Genomic DNA, 20,026 nt, shown 5'->3' with positions numbered 1-20,026 from the left:
TGTAAATATAAACAAAAGTTAGCCTCCTTGAAAAGAGAAAATGGGTGAGAAAATTCTCCATATCCTGGAAATGACAGTACCAATGGGACTCTGACAGGTAGCACTCTTTCTAAGTTCCTGCCAGCACTGTGTTATATACGCTGGGGGCACAGAGAACAGCAATTCCCATAGGATGCCTGCCCTTAGCAAGGACACAGTCCACTTCCAGGATTTTATCCCCAGGACATCATTCAGCAGAAGCACGAAGATGATCCCTGCAGGGAGATTTGTAACAACAACAAGACTGGAAACCACCCAGATATTTACAAAAGCAGGAGGGTTTTCTCAACCTTTTGATTACAAAGACTATCCAGCCTACCCACACCTATACCCTGGCAGGGTCAGCCTGTTCCCTATGGACATGGTGGTTGGTTTAGGGGGAGGCTGGTGAGCCTGCCCCAAGGGGGTGGGGACTTGGAGGCTCAACCAAGGGGTGTGCGATGTGATGGTGACGGGTCACAAAGGACTTGCGGTATAAATATGGTCGGGCCAAGAGACTCTGGCAGAGTCCTGCAGGGAGGTGACGAGTTGCTTTCGTTCCCTCTCTCTCTCCGAGACTCAATTTGTGGCTGGTGGCTCTGTCTTGAACGAAGAGAGCCATGAGCAGTGGGAGTTCACCTCATTACATGGCCAATAGCTACTGTTCAGTGGGGGTGTTGAGGACCTCCATGGGGGTCCTGCAACGACAACTGTACGAGGGAGGAGAGTATGACATTTTCAAGTACGCTCCCATGTTTGAGAGCGACTTTATCCAGGTCAGCAAGGAAGGAGAACTGATTGACCTAGACAACCGCGTCCGAAGGGTGACTGTGGGCGTCGCATCCACCAGCCCCCTCTTCCCACTACCTGACGTCATGCTGCTGGCCCGAACAACGAAAGTCTGTGAAGAGCATGTCAGATGCGCCCGGATCACCAAGGGGAGAGGTTGCAAGCCCGTGAAGACCCTAGAGCTCACCAGGCTGCTTCCCTTGAAGTCTGTCAAGATCTCCATCCACAACCGTGAGAAACAGCAGCTGTGCCTGAATCTTGCTACCGGCCGTACTTTCTATCTGCAGCTGTGCCCCTCTTCCGATGCACAAAAAGACCTCTTTTCCCATTGGGAAAAGCTTGTCTATATCCTGAGACCACCGGTAGTCAGTTACAGCAGTACCCCGATGCTCCAAACTGGAGATGCAGCGACTACAGAGGATGCCAAAATCCTAGTGGGAAGCACCCACAGAGACTCAAGAACACGGGGCAGGGTGCTTTGGGAGAGCAGGGCAAAGCTGGTCCTTCATAGCCTTTGGTGCTCTCTGAGACTCGCCTGGGAAATACCTTCTATTGTTGAAAAGGGTCAGGGACAAACGAGCTATCACTATGGGATTCACCACACTGGAGAGGTTCCGAGTGCTTCTCCACCTTGTCCCACAGGGCTGAATTTCAGAGAGACCTTAGGTATCATATCAGCTGCACTGGTCTCATCACCAGGGCTGTAATCCCTTCTACAGCATCCTGATTGTCTGGTCGCTTCTTGAACACTTACCCCAGCCCAGGTAGTCTCATCAGTTGTGGAACATCATTCACAGTTAGGAAGTCCTTCCTTCGTTGTGTCTCCCCGTGACGCCGACATGCTGATTCAAATCAGCCCAACCCGTGTAGTCACCAAAATGCAGAAGGTGTGCATCCCTTGACCCAGGAACCCCACTTCTAGGAGTCTGTCCTGCAGAGAGAGAAGCACAAGGGTATAAAATTAAAGTGTATATCATGGAGAATTGTATCAGTGCTTTCCCTGACCCTGGGACTGTTCAAGTAAAATGGAGTGGCCGTTTGACAGTGGTGCAGTAGATGGGATCTTGCATCCAATGGGAGCTTAGACTGGGTGATTTCAAAGGTTATTCTAAGTATAAGCCCTTGAGTTGCTCAGCTCCAGGAGGAGAGAGGAGCAGACAGTTCAGATCTCACTTTCTGTCATCTCTATCTTACCTGATTCTCCTCCCCTTGGCTCAGACCACAGAGCTCCACAGAGAAAGGGATCAGGATGAGGCTGGGATTCACAAGCTTCGTGACGTGACTGGACCCACAAAAAGCGCCGAAGGATCAGCAGGAGGGATGACCGTGGGCCTGGCGGGAGCCACCATCAAGGATCCAGGAGAAATCGGATCCGGCGAGGCCATTGCAGGTGCCCCCATAGATCAAGTGCAGCCGTGAAAAGCGCCGAAGTATTCAGCGGCAGGAATAACCATGGGCCTGGAGGGAGCCATTATCAAGGATCCAGGAGAAAGCGGAGCCGGCGAGGCCATTGCAGGTGCCCCCCAAGGATCAACTGCAGCCGTGAAAAGCGCCGAAGGATCAGCGGCAGGGATGACCACCGGTCTGGCGGGAGCCACCATCAAGGATCCAGGAGAAAGTGGATCCGGAGAGGCCATTGCAGGTGCCCCCCATGGATCAACTGCAGCCGTGAAAAGCACCGAAGGATCAGCGGCAGGGTTGACCATGGGCCTGGCGGGAGCCACCATCAAGGAGCCACCATCAAGGATCCTGGAGAAAGCGGATCTGGCGAGGCCATTGCAGGTGCCCACATAGTTCAAGTGCAGCCGTGAAAAGCGACGAAGTATCAGCGGCAGGAATGACCATGGGCCTGGCAGGAGCCATTATCAACGATCCAGGAGAAAGCAGATCCGGCGAGGCTATTGCAGGTTTCCCGCATGGATCAAATGCAGCCGTGAAAAGCGCCGAAGTATCAGCGGCAGAAATGACCATGGGCCTGGCTGGAGCCACCATCAAGGATCCAGGAGAAAGCGGATCTGGCAAGGCCATTGCAGGTGCCCCCCATGGATCAACTGCAGCCGTGAAAAGCGCCAAAGGATCAGCGGCAGGGTTAACCATGGGCCTGGGGGGAGCCATTATCAAGGATCCAGGAGAAAGCGGATTCGGCGAGGCCATTGCAGGTGCCCCCATAGATCAAGTGCAGCCGTGAAAAGTGCAGAAGGATCAGCGGCAGGAATGGCCATGGGCCTGGCTGGAGCCACCATCAAGGATCCAGGAGAAAGTGGATCTGGCGAGGTATTGCAGGTGCCCCCCATGGATCAACTGCAGCCGTGAAAAGCGCCGAAGGATCAGCGGCAGGGTTGACCATGGGCCTGGCGGGAGCCACCATCAAGGAGCCACCATCAAGGATCCTGGAGAAAGCAGATCCGGCGAGGCCATTGCAGGTGCCCACATAGTTCAAGTGCAGCCGTGAAAAGCGCCGAAGTATCAGCGGCAGGAATGACCATGGGCCTGGCGGGAGCCATTATCAAGGATCCAGGAGAAAGCAGATCTGGCGAGGCTATTGCAGGTTTCCCTCATGGATCAAATGCAGCCGTGAAAAGCGCCGAAGTATCAGCGGCAGAAATGACCATGGGCCTGGCTGGAGCCACCATCAAGGATCCAGGAGAAAGCGGATCCGGCGAGGCCATTGCAGGTGCCCCCCATGGATCAACTGCAGCCGTGAAAAGCGCCAAAGGATCAGCGGCAGGGTTAACCATGGGCCTGGGGGGAGCCATTATCAAGGATCCAGGAGAAAGCGGATCCAGCGAGGCCATTGCAGGTGCCCCCATAGATCAAGTGCAGCCGTGAAAAGTGCCGAAGTATTCAGCGGCAGGAATGACCATGGGCCTGGCGGAAGCCATTATCAAGGATCCAGGAGAAAGCGGATCCGGTGAGACCACTGCAGGTGCCCCCCATGGATTAAATGCAGCCGTGGAAAGCGCCGAAGGATCAGCGGCAGGAATGGCCATTGGCCTGGCTGGAGCCACCATCAAGGATCCAGGAGAAAGCGGATCTGGCGAGGCCATTGCAGGTGCCCCCCATGGATCAACTGCAGCCGTGACAAGTGCCAAAGGATCAGCGGCAGGGTTGACCATGGGCCTGGCGGGAGCCACCATCAAGGATCCAGGAGAAAGCGGATCCGGCGAGGACATTACAGGTGCTGCCAGTTTATCCTTGCAGGACATGAACCTGGTCTTGGCGGATGATGCCAGCACATCCTCGACGGTGGGAGATGGTCCAGAGAGCAGCATGAGCATGGTGTTGCCAGTTGCAGTCACAACCAGCAAGCGTGCTGCTGGAAGAGCTGAAGGGAAGGTCGCAGACCCCGTGGTCTCCACCTTGCAGACTGAAGGCTACATGTCTGAACGGGATGGAAGCCAGAAGGGCTTCCACCCCAGGGATGAAGCCTGGAGAGAAAAAAAGAAAAGAAGGACACGTCTTCATCGAGGAAAAGTTCCCATCACCGCAGGACACGTGAAGGTCACCACAGGACAGGAGGGGACAAGACCCAGAAATCATCCTCCCACTGGTCCTCTTCTGGCCATGGAAACTCCAAAGTTGACAAAGGACGGGAGGACAGCTCGCAAACTGAGGAACAGCCAGTCCGCCACCAGTTCAGGGACTCTAAGTAAGACATCCAGTAAGATCCTCTCCTTCTTTAGGAGCTTCAGAGTCATTCCTGGTTCAGAAACAAGGCTCACACATGACCACTGAGAGGCAGACAAAGCCCCGGTTGGCTTCCATGTTTAGCACACATTTGCTAAAAGGGGAGAAAAAAACAAGGACATGATAAACACAAAATTCACAATACTGGATTTCTGTAGGGTAAAAAGAAGGGAGGGATGGTCTGGGAGGAAAAGCTCTTATGCAAAGCGGTATGTCCATGGGAATGTATTATCGTTTCCATTTTATTTTAACATCTCTGACATCAGGATGATTTTTATACTGCTGTCAGCCAGTGGCAGTCACTGCCTTAGAAATATCTCAACCAATTTGTTTCACTGTTGTTTTCCTTTCAATATATGCACAAGAGATGGATGACAAAGTCTGAAAGAGATCTTTCAAGAACTATAAGATAAAGAAACTAAGGGACATAAATACTCACTATCCAGGAACACAAGAAAGGTTTAGAGGTATTGTTAAGGAATAACAGAATAATCCAAAATGCTCTGTACTGATGAACTATGCAAATTATGTATGCATGTGGAAAGCGATTCTAAAAATAAAAAAAATCATAAATGAGATTATGAAATCTCATTTCATACTGAGATTATGCATTCTTAAATGCCCATCATAAAAAAGTCTTTCCAATTTAAAAAAAAGTTGTAAATAAATTTCATGAGTCCATGAAAATCATTCAATTGTTAACAACAGTTGATAACAGTTGGATTAGAGTAACTGTTGATAACAGTTAACCACCGTTGGATTTGAGAAGAATGCCTCTGAGAACCATGTGTGTTTTTTGTTTTTGGGGTTTCTTTTTTTGCGGTATGCGGGCCTCTCGCTGCTGTGGCCTCTCCCATTGCGGAGCACAGGCTCCGGACGCACAGGCTCAGCGGCCATGGCTCACGGGCCCAGCGGCTCCACGGCATGTAGGATCTTCCCGGACAGGGACACGAACCCGTGTCCCCTCCATCGGCAGGTGGACTCCCAACCACTGCGCCACCAGGGAAGCCCCATGTGTCTTTGTATGAACCGGGGAGTCATCTGCTAGCCTTGCAATTCTCTGCTCATTCCCTTCTGTGACAACAGGGTCTACTAGGATGGAAGTTGGGTTTCCAGTAAAACTTAGGGACTTTCTCTGCAGAGCAAATTAAGTGGTAGAGGTGGAGGAGGTGAGAAATAAGATACGGATTCTGGGAGGAGTGGTAGCTTGGGAGGATGAGAGGAAGCCCTTCTCAGTTGCTCTGGTGGGTGGCTGGAAAATCCCATCTTGTGATTTCCGATACACAAAGACCAATAGATTGCGGGGATCAATGTGTCCTTGGAGTTCACTCTTGAAGCACTGGGTCTTGGTAAGAGGAGAGAAAGAGCCATGTTCTCTAAGACCTGAGAGGGATTTGGGGGAAGCCTTCCGGAAATGTGAGGAGTTACGGGGTAGAGGAGGGAGATAAAGGGGAACTCTTTCCCAAGCCTTTGACTCAGAGCCCCAGATTTTCACTATGCCAGAGGCTGAATCAGCCTACTTAAAACAGCTTCATCTTAGGATTCTGTACCCTTGGCTTTACCTTTTGTCTTTCTTAGCGTGTATTAGGCATTCTCACTCCCTCACCCCAAAGGACTTCTTTAACGTGAACCTAGTTAGTCCACTATGCAGGGCGTTCGCTGAGCAGACCCACAGTTGACACAGTTTACACCTCCAGTGCAGTAGTAAAGTGGAGGTGGGGACTTGCCCACCGCAACGTGCCCTGCCTGGCACTTTCTCTGGATTTCCTTTTCTATCTTGACAGTTCATCAAGAGACACGTGCACAGATACCTACGTATTTCAAAGCAACAGGCATCTTCCTCTGGAGGGAGACATCAATTTGGGTAGCAAGTCAGTACACCCTATCAGATCAAGGCCAGTATTTTGGACAGCAATATTCATCACCATGGTAGCAATTCTGCAGCTGCAAGTGCAATGAGGCAATGGATGGTTGATTACAGACTGACCAATGTCCCAAACTTCAAGTCTGGCAACACACATACATACTAGAAAGGGTTTTTTTTCCCTACAGCAAAATAAGGTCCTTCACAGGATTGTTGAAGACGTGCTATGGTGGGAGGCATATTGAAGGCAGTGTCGTGGCTGGCACAGCAAGCGTGATGTGATGCTGGGGAACACAGCAGGGGCCACGCCATGCAAGGCTTTGAGGTCCATTTAAAGGATTTTGATTTCTGACCTTGGAGGGATGCAAAGCCATGATATGTTTTCAATAGGGGAGTGGCCTGATCAAATGTGCACTTTGTGGAGGGTACTGTGGTTTCTGTGAAAAGAAGTATTTGGCTGGGGGGGTTGTTAATATGGGACTTTATGTGACTTCCTATTTTTGGCCACAGGATCTATATAATGAGGAGATTGGAGAGTATGTTTTGAAAGACACCGTTCCATTTGAAATATCCACGTGGGGTGCATTTCTTCAACGAAGGACTTGTGGCCCCAGCTGCTGGGGGTGCATCCCACAGAAAGCCTTCAGCTGGCAGTGAGTTTGGAAATTGCCTGGGTTCCTCACCCGAGGTGCACGGCAAGAAATGATTGACGTGGAGTGTGAAGGTCAGGCCATCGTAGCCCAACACAGACCCTCTCGGAAGGGTCACTCCAGTTCAAGAGCTCAGCTTCGGGCTTCCCTGGTGGCGCAGTGGTTGGGAGTCCGCCTGCCGACACAGGGGACACGGGTTCGTGCCCCGGTCCGGGAGGACCCCACATGCCACGGAGCGGCTGGGCCCGTGAGCCATGGCTCCGGAGCCTGTGCTCCGCAACGAGAGAGGCCACAACAGTGAGAGGCCCACGTACCGCAAAAAAAAAAAAAAAAAAAACAGCAGGGGTCAAGGAGGGAAGGATTGGGAGTTTGGGATTAGCAGATACAAACTACAGGATGGATAAACAGCAGGGTCCTACTGTAGAGCACAGAGAACTATATTCAGTATCCTGTGATAAACCATAATGGAAAAGAATATGAAAAAGAATGTATGTATACAAAAAACTGAATCAGAAATTAACAGAAGAAATTAACACAACACAAATTAACACAACATTGTAAATCAACTATACATCAATAAAAAAGAAGAAGGAAAAGAAAAAAAATACAAACCAAGTTTGGGTTCCCTTTGTGGGGAGGGAGCATGCAGAAGAGGGGCTGGCAGGGTTCTATTTCTTGCTCTGGGTGGCAGCTACAAGGGTGTTCACTTTCTTGTTACTCATTAAGCTATATTTATGGTTTCTGCACTTTCATGAATGTGTGTTATATTTCACAATAAAAAGTTTCTAAAACTGTAAAAAATATAAATATAAATGTAAATATAAACAAAAGTTAGCCTCCTTGAAAAGAGAAAATGGGTGAGAAAATTCTCCATATCCTGGAAATGACAGTACCAATGGGACTCTGACAGGTAGCACTCTTTCTAAGTTCCTGCCAGCACTGTGTTATATACGCTGGGGGCACAGAGAACAGCAATTCCCATAGGATGCCTGCCCTTAGCAAGGACACAGTCCACTTCCAGGATTTTATCCCCAGGACATCATTCAGCAGAAGCACGAAGATGATCCCTGCAGGGAGATTTGTAACAACAACAAGACTGGAAACCACCCAGATATTTACAAAAGCAGGAGGGTTTTCTCAACCTTTTGATTACAAAGACTATCCAGCCTACCCACACCTATACCCTGGCAGGGTCAGCCTGTTCCCTATGGACATGGTGGTTGGTTTAGGGGGAGGCTGGTGAGCCTGCCCCAAGGGGGTGGGGACTTGGAGGCTCAACCAAGGGGTGTGCGATGTGATGGTGACGGGTCACAAAGGACTTGCGGTATAAATATGGTCGGGCCAAGAGACTCTGGCAGAGTCCTGCAGGGAGGTGACGAGTTGCTTTCGTTCCCTCTCTCTCTCCGAGACTCAATTTGTGGCTGGTGGCTCTGTCTTGAACGAAGAGAGCCATGAGCAGTGGGAGTTCACCTCATTACATGGCCAATAGCTACTGTTCAGTGGGGGTGTTGAGGACCTCCATGGGGGTCCTGCAACGACAACTGTACGAGGGAGGAGAGTATGACATTTTCAAGTACGCTCCCATGTTTGAGAGCGACTTTATCCAGGTCAGCAAGGAAGGAGAACTGATTGACCTAGACAACCGCGTCCGAAGGGTGACTGTGGGCGTCGCATCCACCAGCCCCCTCTTCCCACTACCTGACGTCATGCTGCTGGCCCGAACAACGAAAGTCTGTGAAGAGCATGTCAGATGCGCCCGGATCACCAAGGGGAGAGGTTGCAAGCCCGTGAAGACCCTAGAGCTCACCAGGCTGCTTCCCTTGAAGTTTGTCAAGATCTCCATCCACAACCGTGAGAAACAGCAGCTGTGCCTGAATCTTGCTACCGGCCGTACTTTCTATCTGCAGCTGTGCCCCTCTTCCGATGCACAAAAAGACCTCTTTTCCCATTGGGAAAAGCTTGTCTATATCCTGAGAACACCGGTAGACAGTTACAGCAGTACCCCGATGCTCCAAACTGGAGATGCAGCGACTACAGAGGATGCCAAAATCCTAGTGGGAAGCACCCACAGAGACTCAAGAACACGGGGCAGGGTGCTTTGGGAGAGCAGGGCAAAGCTGGTCCTTCATAGCCTTTGGTGCTCTCTGAGACTCGCCTGGGAAATACCTTCTATTGTTGAAAAGGGTCAGGGACAAACGAGCTATCACTATGGGATTCACCACACTGGAGAGGTTCCGAGTGCTTCTCCACCTTGTCCCACAGGGCTGAATTTCGGAGAGACCTTAGGTATCATATCAGCTGCACTGGTCTCATCACCAGGGCTGTAATCCCTTCTACAGCATCCTGATTGTCTGGTCGCTTCTTGAACACTTACCCCAGCCCAGGTAGTCTCATCAGTTGTGGAACATCATTCACAGTTAGGAAGTCCTTCCTTTGTTGTGTCTCCCCGTGACGCCGACATGCTGATTCAAATCAGCCCAACCCGTGTAGTCACCAAAATGCAGAAGGTGTGCATCCCTTGACCCAGGAACCCCACTTCTAGGAGTCTGTCCTGCAGAGAGAGAAGCACAAGGGTATAAAATTAAAGTGTATATCATGGAGAATTGTATCAGTGCTTTCCCTGACCCTGGGACTGTTCAAGTAAAATGGAGTGGCCGTTTGACAGTGGTGCAGTAGATGGGATCTTGCATCCAATGGGAGCTTAGACTGGGTGATTTCAAAGGTTATTCTAAGTATAAGCCCTTGAGTTGCTCAGCTCCAGGAGGAGAGAGGAGCAGACAGTTCAGATCTCACTTTCTGTCACCTCTATCTTACCTGATTCTCCTCCCCTTGGCTCAGACCACAGAGCTCCACAGAGAAAGGGATCAGGATGAGGCTGGGATTCACAAGCTTCGTGACGTGACTGGACCCACAAAAAGCGCCGAACGATCAGCAGGAGGGATGACCGTGGGCCTGGCGGGAGCCACCATCAAGGATCCAGGAGAAATCGGATCCGGCGAGGCCATTGCAGGTGCCCCAATAGATCAAGTGCAGCCGTGAAAAGCGCCGAAGTATTCAGCGGCAGGAATAACCATGGGCCTGGAGGGAGCCATTATCAAGGATCCAGGAGAAAGCAGAGCCGGCGAGGCCATTGCAGGTGCCCCCCAAGGATTAACTGCAGCCGTGAAAAGTGCCGAAGGATCAGCGGCAGGGTTGACCATGGGCCTGGCGGGAGCCACCATCAAGGATCCAGGAGAAAGCGGATCCGGCGAGGACATTACAGGTGCTGCCAGCTTATCCTTGCAGGACACGAACCTGGTCTTGGCGGATGTTGCCAGCACATCCTCGACGGTGGCAGATGGTCCAGAGAGCAGCATGAGCATGGTGTTGCCAGTTGCAGTCACAACCAGCAAGCCTGCTGCTGGAAGAGCTGAAGGGAAGGTCGCAGACCCCGTGGTCTCCACCTTGCAGACTGAAGGCTACATGTCTGAACGGGATGGAAGCCAGAAGGGCTTCCACCCCAGGGATGAAGCCTGGAGAGAAAAAAAGAAAAGAAGGACACGTCTTCATCGAGGAAAAGTTCCCATCACCGCAGGACACGTGAAGGTCACCACAGGACAGGAGGGGACAAGACCCAGAAATCATCCTCCCACTGGTCCTCATCTGGCCATGGAAACTCCAAAGTTGACAAAGGACGGGAGGACAGCTCGCAAACTGAGGAACAGCCAGTCCGCCACCAGTTCAGGGACTCTAAGTAAGACATCCAGTAAGATCCTCTCCTTCTTTAGGAGCTTCAGAGTCATTCCTGGTTCAGAAACAAGGCTCACACATGACCACTGAGAGGCAGACAAAGCCCCGGTTGGCTTCCATGTTTAGCACACATTTGCTAAAAGGGGAGAAAAAAACAAGGACATGATAAACACAAAATTCACAATACTGGATTTCTGTAGGGTAAAAAGAAGGGAGGGATGGTCTGGGAGGAAAAGCTCTTATGCAAAGCCATATGTCCATGGGAATGTATTATCGTTTCCATTTTATTTTAACATCTCTGACATCAGGATGATTTTTATACTGCTGTCAGCCAAGTGGCAGTCACTGCCTTAGAAATATCTCAACCAATTTGTTTCACTGTTGTTTTCCTTTCAATATATGCACAAGAGATGGATGACAAAGTCTGAAAGAGATCTTTCAAAAACTATAAGATAAAGAAACTAAGGGACATAAATACTCACTATCCAGGAACACAAGAAAGGTTTAGAGGTATTGTTAAGGAATAACAGAATAATCCAAAATGCTCTGTACTGATGAACTATGCAAATTATGTATGCATGTGGAAAGCGATTCTAAAAATAAAAAAAATCATAAATGAGATTAGGAAATCTCATTTCATACTGAGATTATGCATTCTTAAATGCCCATCATAAAAAAGTCTTTCCAATTTAAAAAAAAGTTGTAAATAAATTTCATGAGTCCATGAAAATCATTCAATTGTTAACAACAGTTGATAACAGTTGGATTAGAGTAACTGTTGATAACAGTTAACCACCGTTGGATTTGAGAAGAATGCCTCTGAGAACCATGTGTGTTTTTTGTTTTTGGGGTTTCTTTTTTTGCGGTATGCGGGCCTCTCGCTGCTGTGGCCTCTCCCATTGCGGAGCACAGGCTCCGGACGCACAGGCTCAGCGGCCATGGCTCACGGGCCCAGCGGCTCCACGGCATGTAGGATCTTCCCGGACAGGGACACGAACCCGTGTCCCCTGCATCGGCACGTGGACTCCCAACCACTGCGCCACCAGGGAAGCCCCATGTGTCTTTGTATGAACCGGGGAGTCATCTGCTAGCCTTGCAATTCTCTGCTCATTCCCTTCTGTGACAACAGGGTCTACTAGGATGGAAGTTGGGTTTCCAGTAAAACTTAGGGACTTTCTCTGCAGAGCAAATTAAGTGGTAGAGGTGGAGGAGGTGAGAAATAAGATACGGATTCTGGGAGGAGTGGTAGCTTGGGAGGATGAGAGGAAGCCCTTCTCAGTTGCTCTGGTGGGTGGCTGGAAAATCCCATCTTGTGATTTCCGATACACAAAGACCAATAGATTGCGGGGATCAATGTGTCCTTGGAGTTCACTCTTGAAGCACTGGGTCTTGGTAAGAGGAGAGAAAGAGCCATGTTCTCTAAGACCTGAGAGGGATTTGGGGGAAGCCTTCCGGAAATGTGAGGAGTTACGGGGTAGAGGAGGGAGATAAAGGGGAACTCTTTCCCAAGCCTTTGACTCAGAGCCCCAGATTTTCACTATGCCAGAGGCTGAATCAGCCTACTTAAAACAGCTTCATCTTAGGATTCTGTACCCTTGGCTTTACCTTTTGTCTTTCTTAGCGTGTATTAGGCATTCTCACTCCCTCACCCCAAAGGACTTCTTTAACGTGAACCTAGTTAGTCCACTATGCAGGGCGTTCGCTGAGCAGACCCACAGTTGACACAGTTTACACCTCCAGTGCAGTAGTAAAGTGGAGGTGGGGACTTGCCCACCGCAACGTGCCCTGCCTGGCACTTTCTCTGGATTTCCTTTTCTATCTTGACAGTTCATCAAGAGACACGTGCACAGATACCTACGTATTTCAAAGCAACAGGCATCTTCCTCTGGAGGGAGACATCAATTTGGGTAGCAAGTCAGTACACCCTATCAGATCAAGGCCAGTATTTTGGACAGCAATATTCATCACCATGGTAGCAATTCTGCAGCTGCAAGTGCAATGAGGCAATGGATGGTTGATTACAGACTGACCAATGTCCCAAACTTCAAGTCTGGCAACACACATACATACTAGAAAGGTTTTTTTTTTCCCTACAGCAAAATAAGGTCCTTCACAGGATTGTTGAAGACGTGCTATGGTGGGAGGCATATTGAAGGCAGTGTCGTGGCTGGCACAGCAAGCGTGATGTGATGCTGGGGAACACAGCAGGGGCCACGCCATGCAAGGCTTTGAGGTCCATTTAAAGGATTTTGATTTCTGACCTTGGAGGGATGCAAAGCCATGATATGTTTTCAATAGGGGAGTGGCCTGATCAAATGTGCACTTTGTGGAGGGTACTGTGGTTTCTGTGAAAAGAAGTATTTGGCTGGGGGGGTTGTTAATATGGGACTTTATGTGACTTCCTATTTTTGGCCACAGGATCTATATAATGAGGAGATTGGAGAGTATGTTTTGAAAGACACCGTTCCATTTGAAATATCCACGTGGGGTGCATTTCTTCAACGAAGGACTTGTGGCCCCAGCTGCTGGGGGTGCATCCCACAGAAAGCCTTCAGCTGGCAGTGAGTTTGGAAATTGCCTGGGTTCCTCACCCGAGGTGCACGGCAAGAAATGATTGACGTGGAGTGTGAAGGTCAGGCCATCGTAGCCCAACACAGACCCTCTCGGAAGGGTCACTCCAGTTCAAGAGCTCAGCTTCGGGCTTCCCTGGTGGCGCAGTGGTTGGGAGTCCGCCTGCCGACACAGGGGACACGGGTTCGTGCCCCGGTCCGGGAGGACCCCACATGCCACGGAGCGGCTGGGCCCGTGAGCCATGGCTCCGGAGCCTGTGCTCCGCAACGAGAGAGGCCACAACAGTGAGAGGCCCACGTACCGCCAAAAAAAAAAAAAAAAAAAAAAAAAAAGCAGGGGTCAAGGAGGGAAGGATTGGGAGTTTGGGATTAGCAGATACAAACTACAGGATGGATAAACAGCACGGTCCTACTGTAGAGCACAGAGAACTATATTCAGTATCCTGTGATAAACCATAATGGAAAAGAATATGAAAAAGAATGTATGTATACAAAAAACTGAATCAGAAATTAACAGAAGAAATTAACACAACACAAATTAACACAACATTGTAAATCAACTATACATCAATAAAAAAGAAGAAGGAAAAGAAAAAAAATACAAACCAAGTTTGGGTTCCCTTTGTGGGGAGGGAGCATGCAGAAGAGGGGCTGGCAGGGTTCTATTTCTTGCTCTGGGTGGCAGCTACAAGGGTGTTCACTTTCTTGTTACTCATTAAGCTATATTTATGGTTTCTGCACTTTCATGAATGTGTGTTATATTTCACAATAAAAAGTTTCTAAAACTGTAAAAAATATAAATATAAATGTAAATATAAACAAAAGTTAGCCTCCTTGAAAAGAGAAAATGGGTGAGAAAATTCTCCATATCCTGGAAATGACAGTACCAATGGGACTCTGACAGGTAGCACTCTTTCTAAGTTCCTGCCAGCACTGTGTTATATACGCTGGGGGCACAGAGAACAGCAATTCCCATAGGATGCCTGCCCTTAGCAAGGACACAGTCCACTTCCAGGATTTTATCCCCAGGACATCATTCAGCAGAAGCACGAAGATGATCCCTGCAGGGAGATTTGTAACAACAAGACTGGAAACCACCCAGATATTTACAAAAGCAGGAGGGTTTTCTCAACCTTTTGATTACAAAGACTATCCAGCCTACCCACACCTATACCCTGGCAGGGTCAGCCTGTTCCCTATGGACATGGTGGTTGGTTTAGGGGGAGGCTGGTGAGCCTGCCCCAAGGGGGTGGGGACTTGGAGGCTCAACCAAGGGGTGTGCGATGTGATGGTGACGGGTCACAAAGGACTTGCGGTATAAATATGGTCGGGCCAAGAGACTCTGGCAGAGTCCTGCAGGGAGGTGACGAGTTGCTTTCGTTCCCTCTCTCTCTCCGAGACTCAATTTGTGGCTGGTGGCTCTGTCTTGAACGAAGAGAGCCATGAGCAGTGGGAGTTCACCTCATTACATGGCCAATAGCTACTGTTCAGTGGGGGTGTTGAGGACCTCCATAGGGGTCCTGCAACGACAACTGTACGAGGGAGGAGAGTATGACATTTTCAAGTACGCTCCCATGTTTGAGAGCGACTTTATCCAGGTCAGCAAGGAAGGAGAACTGATTGACCTAGACAACCGCGTCCGAAGGGTGACTGTGGGCGTCGCATCCACCAGCCCCCTCTTCCCACTACCTGACGTCATGCTGCTGGCCCGAACAACGAAAGTCTGTGAAGAGCATGTCAGATGCGCCCGGATCACCAAGGGGAGAGGTTGCAAGCCCGTGAAGACCCTAGAGCTCACCAGGCTGCTTCCCTTGAAGTTTGTCAAGATCTCCATCCACAACCGTGAGAAACAGCAGCTGTGCCTGAATCTTGCTATGGGCCGTACTTTCTATCTGCAGCTGTGCCCCTCTTCCGATGCACAAAAAGACCTCTTTTCCCATTGGGAAAAGCTTGTCTATATCCTGAGACCACCGGTAGACAGTTACAGCAGTACCCCGATGCTCCAAACTGGAGATGCAGCAACTACAGAGGATGCCAAAATCCTAGTGGGAAGCACCCACAGAGACTCAAGAACACGGGGCAGGGTGCTTTGGGAGAGCACGTCCTTCATAGCCTTTGGTGCTCTCTGAGACTCACCTGGGAAATACCTTCTATTGTTGAAAAGGGTCAGGGACAAACGAGCTATCACTATGGGATTCACCACACTGGAGAGGTTCCGAGTGCTTCTCCACCTTGTCCCACAGGGCTGAATTTCAGAGAGACCTTAGGTATCATATCAGCTGCACTGGTCTCATCACCAGGGCTGTAATCCCTTCTACAGCATCCTGATTGTCTGGTCGCTTCTTGAACACTTACCCCAGCCCAGGTAGTCTCATCAGTTGTGGAACATCATTCACAGTTAGGAAGTCCTTCCTTCGTTGTGTCTCCCCGTGACGCCGACATGCTGATTCAAATCAGCCCAACCCGTGTAGTCACCAAAATGCAGAAGGTGTGCATCCCTTGACCCAGGAACCCCACTTCTAGGAGTCTGTCCTGCAGAGAGAGAAGCACAAGGGTATAAAATTAAAGTGTATATCATGGAGAATTTTATCAGTGCTTTCCCTGACCCTGGGACTGTTCAAGTAAAATGGAGTGGCCGTTTGACAGTCGTGCAGTAGATGGGATCTTGCATCCAATGGGAGCTTAAACTGGGCGATTTCAAAGGTTATTCTAAGTATAAGCCCCTGAGTTGCTCAGCTCCAGGATGACAGAGGAGCAGACAGTTCAGATCTCACTTTCTGTCATCTCTATCTTACCTGATTCTCCTCCCCTTGGTTCAGACCACAGAGCTCCACAGAGAAAGGGATCAGGATGAGGCTGGGATTCACAAGCTTCGTGACGTGACTGGACCCACAAAAAGCGCCGAAGGATCAGCAGGAGGGATGACCGTGGGCCTGGCGGGAGCCACCATCAAGGATCCAGGAGAAAGCGGATCCGGCGAGGCCATTGCAGGTGCCCCCCTAGATCAAGCGCAGCCGTGAAAAGCACGGAAGTATTCAGCGGCAGGAATGACCATGGGCCTGGCGGGAGACATTATCAAGGATCCAGGAGAAAGTGGATCCGGCGAGGCCATTGCAGGTGCCCCCCATGGATCAACTGCAGCCGTGAAAAGCGCCGAAGGATCAGCGGCAGGGATGACCACCGGTCTGGCGGGAGCCACCATCAAGGATCCAGGAGAAAGTGGATCCGGTGAGGCCATTGCAGGTGCCCCCCATGGATCAACTGCAGCCGTGAAATGCATCGAAGGATCAGCGGCAGGGATGTCCATGGGCCTGGCTGGAGCCACCATCAAGGAAACAGGAGAAAGCGGATCTGGCAAGGCCATTGCAGGTGCCCCCCATGGATCAACTGCAGCCGTGAAAAGCGCCAAAGGATCAGCGGCAGGGTTAACCATGGGCCTGGGGGGAGCCATTATCAAGGATCCAGGAGAAAGCGGATTCGGCGAGGCCATTGCAGGTGCCCCCATAGATCAAGTGCAGCCGTGAAAAGTGCAGAAGGATCAGCGGCAGGAATGGCCATGGGCCTGGCTGGAGCCACCATCAAGGATCCAGGAGAAAGTGGATCTGGCGAGGTATTGCAGGTGCCCCCCATGGATCAACTGCAGCCGTGAAAAGCGCCGAAGGATCAGCGGCAGGGTTGACCATGGGCCTGGCGGGAGCCACCATCAAGGAGCCACCATCAAGGATCCTGGAGAAAGCAGATCCGGCGAGGCCATTGCAGGTGCCCACATAGTTCAAGTGCAGCCGTGAAAAGCGCCGAAGTATCAGCGGCAGGAATGACCATGGGCCTGGCGGGAGCCATTATCAAGGATCCAGGAGAAAGCAGATCTGGCGAGGCTATTGCAGGTTTCCCTCATGGATCAAATGCAGCCGTGAAAAGCGCCGAAGTATCAGCGGCAGAAATGACCATGGGCCTGGCTGGAGCCACCATCAAGGATCCAGGAGAAAGCGGATCCGGCGAGGCCATTGCAGGTGCCCCCCATGGATCAACTGCAGCCGTGAAAAGCGCCAAAGGATCAGCGGCAGGGTTAACCATGGGCCTGGGGGGAGCCATTATCAAGGATCCAGGAGAAAGCGGATCCAGCGAGGCCATTGAAGGTGCCCCCATAGATCAAGTGCAGCCGTGAAAAGTGCCGAAGTATTCAGCGGCAGGAATGACCATGGGCCTGGCGGAAGCCATTATCAAGGATCCAGGAGAAAGCGGATCCGGTGAGACCACTGCAGGTGCCCCCCATGGATTAAATGCAGCCGTGGAAAGCGCCGAAGGATCAGCGGCAGGAATGGCCATTGGCCTGGCTGGAGCCACCATCAAGGATCCAGGAGAAAGCGGATCTGGCGAGGCCATTGCAGGTGCCCCCCATGGATCAACTGCAGCCGTGACAAGTGCCAAAGGATCAGCGGCAGGGTTGACCATGGGCCTGGCGGGAGCCACCATCAAGGATCCAGGAGAAAGCGGATCCGGCGAGGACATTACAGGTGCTGCCAGTTTATCCTTGCAGGACATGAACCTGGTCTTGGCGGATGATGCCAGCACATCCTCGACGGTGGGAGATGGTCCAGAGAGCAGCATGAGCATGGTGTTGCCAGTTGCAGTCACAACCAGCAAGCGTGCTGCTGGAAGAGCTGAAGGGAAGGTCGCAGACCCCGTGGTCTCCACCTTGCAGACTGAAGGCTACATGTCTGAACGGGATGGAAGCCAGAAGGGCTTCCACCCCAGGGATGAAGCCTGGAGAGAAAAAAAGAAAAGAAGGACACGTCTTCATCGAGGAAAAGTTCCCATCACCGCAGGACACGTGAAGGTCACCACAGGACAGGAGGGGACAAGACCCAGAAATCATCCTCCCACTGGTCCTCATCTGGCCATGGAAACTCCAAAGTTGACAAAGGACGGGAGGACAGCTCGCAAACTGAGGAACAGCCAGTCCGCCACCAGTTCAGGGACTCTAAGTAAGACATCCAGTAAGATCCTCTCCTTCTTTAGGAGCTTCAGAGTCATTCCTGGTTCAGAAACAAGGCTCACACATGACCACTGAGAGGCAGACAAAGCCCCGGTTGGCTTCCATGTTTAGCACACATTTGCTAAAAGGGGAGAAAAAAACAAGGACATGATAAACACAAAATTCACAATACTGGATTTCTGTAGGGTAAAAAGAAGGGAGGGATGGTCTGGGAGGAAAAGCTCTTATGCAAAGCCGTATGTCCATGGGAATGTATTATCGTTTCCATTTTATTTTAACATCTCTGACATCAGGATGATTTTTATACTGCTGTCAGCCAAGTGGCAGTCACTGCCTTAGAAATATCTCAACCAATTTGTTTCACTGTTGTTTTCCTTTCAATATATGCACAAGAGATGGATGACAAAGTCTGAAAGAGATCTTTCAAGAACTATAAGATAAAGAAACTAAGGGACATAAATACTCACTATCCAGGAACACAAGAAAGGTTTAGAGGTATTGTTAAGGAATAACAGAATAATCCAAAATGCTCTGTACTGATGAACTATGCAAATTATGTATGCATGTGGAAAGCGATTCTAAAAATAAAAAAATCATAAATGAGATTATGAAATCTCATTTCATACTGAGATTATGCATTCTTAAATGCCCATCATAAAAAAGTCTTTCCAATTTAAAAAAAAGTTGTAAATAAATTTCATGAGTCCATGAAAATCATTCAATTGTTAACAACAGTTGATAACAGTTGGATTAGAGTAACTGTTGATAACAGTTAACCACCGTTGGATTTGAGAAGAATGCCTCTGAGAACCATGTGTGTTTTTTGTTTTTGGGGTTTCTTTTTTTGCGGTATGCGGGCCTCTCGCTGCTGTGGCCTCTCCCATTGCGGAGCACAGGCTCCGGACGCACAGGCTCAGCGGCCATGGCTCACGGGCCCAGCGGCTCCACGGCATGTAGGATCTTCCCGGACAGGGACACGAACCCGTGTCCCCTGCATCGGCACGTGGACTCCCAACCACTGCGCCACCAGGGAAGCCCCATGTGTCTTTGTATGAACCGGGGAGTCAACTGCTAGCCTTGCAATTCTCTGCTCATTCCCTTCTGTGACAACAGGGTCTACTAGGATGGAAGTTGGGTTTCCAGTAAAACTTAGGGACTTTCTCTGCAGAGCAAATTAAGTGGTAGAGGTGGAGGAGGTGAGAAATAAGATACGGATTCTGGGAGGAGTGGTAGCTTGGGAGGATGAGAGGAAGCCCTTCTCAGTTGCTCTGGTGGGTGGCTGGAAAATCCCATCTTGTGATTTCCGATACACAAAGACCAATAGATTGCGGGGATCAATGTGTCCTTGGAGTTCACTCTTGAAGCAGTGGGTCTTGGTAAGAGGAGAGAAAGAGCCATGTTCTCTAAGACCTGAGAGGGATTTAGGGGAAGCCTTCCGGAAATGTGAGGAGTTACGGGGTAGAGGAGGGAGATAAAGGGGAACTCTTTCCCAAGCCTTTGACTCAGAGCCCCAGATTTTCACTATGCCAGAGGCTGAATCAGCCTACTTAAAACAGCTTCATCTTAGGATTCTGTACCCTTGGCTTTACCTTTTGTCTTTCTTAGCGTGTATTAGGCATTCTCACTCCCTCACCCCAAAGGACTTCTTTAACGTGAACCTAGTTAGTCCACTATGCAGGGCGTTCGCTGAGCAGACCCACAGTTGACACAGTTTACACCTCCA

At 50.2% G+C, this 20,026-nt stretch overlaps 1 protein-coding gene and 1 pseudogene across 1 annotated transcript; both read left to right on the top strand.

The window, feature by feature from the left end:
* Positions 1–662: 662 nt before the first annotated feature.
* LOC132486875 (Golgi-associated RAB2 interactor protein 3-like) lies at positions 663–10,536 on the top strand (the record flags this gene model as incomplete). Its single annotated transcript, XM_060094442.1, has 4 exons — positions 663–1,241; positions 2,026–2,088; positions 4,041–4,053; positions 10,241–10,536. Coding segments are annotated over 4 exons (951 nt in total), but the record flags the coding sequence as incomplete, so codon positions are not given.
* A 4,213-nt stretch (positions 10,537–14,749) lies between these two features.
* Positions 14,750–18,360, top strand: LOC132486874 (Golgi-associated RAB2 interactor protein 3-like; annotated as a pseudogene).
* The last annotated feature ends 1,666 nt before the right edge of the window (positions 18,361–20,026 follow it).

Source organism: Mesoplodon densirostris, chromosome 3 (assembly GCF_025265405.1).
Source record: "Mesoplodon densirostris isolate mMesDen1 chromosome 3, mMesDen1 primary haplotype, whole genome shotgun sequence".
Taxonomy (NCBI): Eukaryota; Metazoa; Chordata; class Mammalia; order Artiodactyla; family Ziphiidae; genus Mesoplodon; species Mesoplodon densirostris.
Note: the sequence above shows the minus strand (reverse complement) of the source record. Positions and strands in the feature narration are given on the sequence as shown.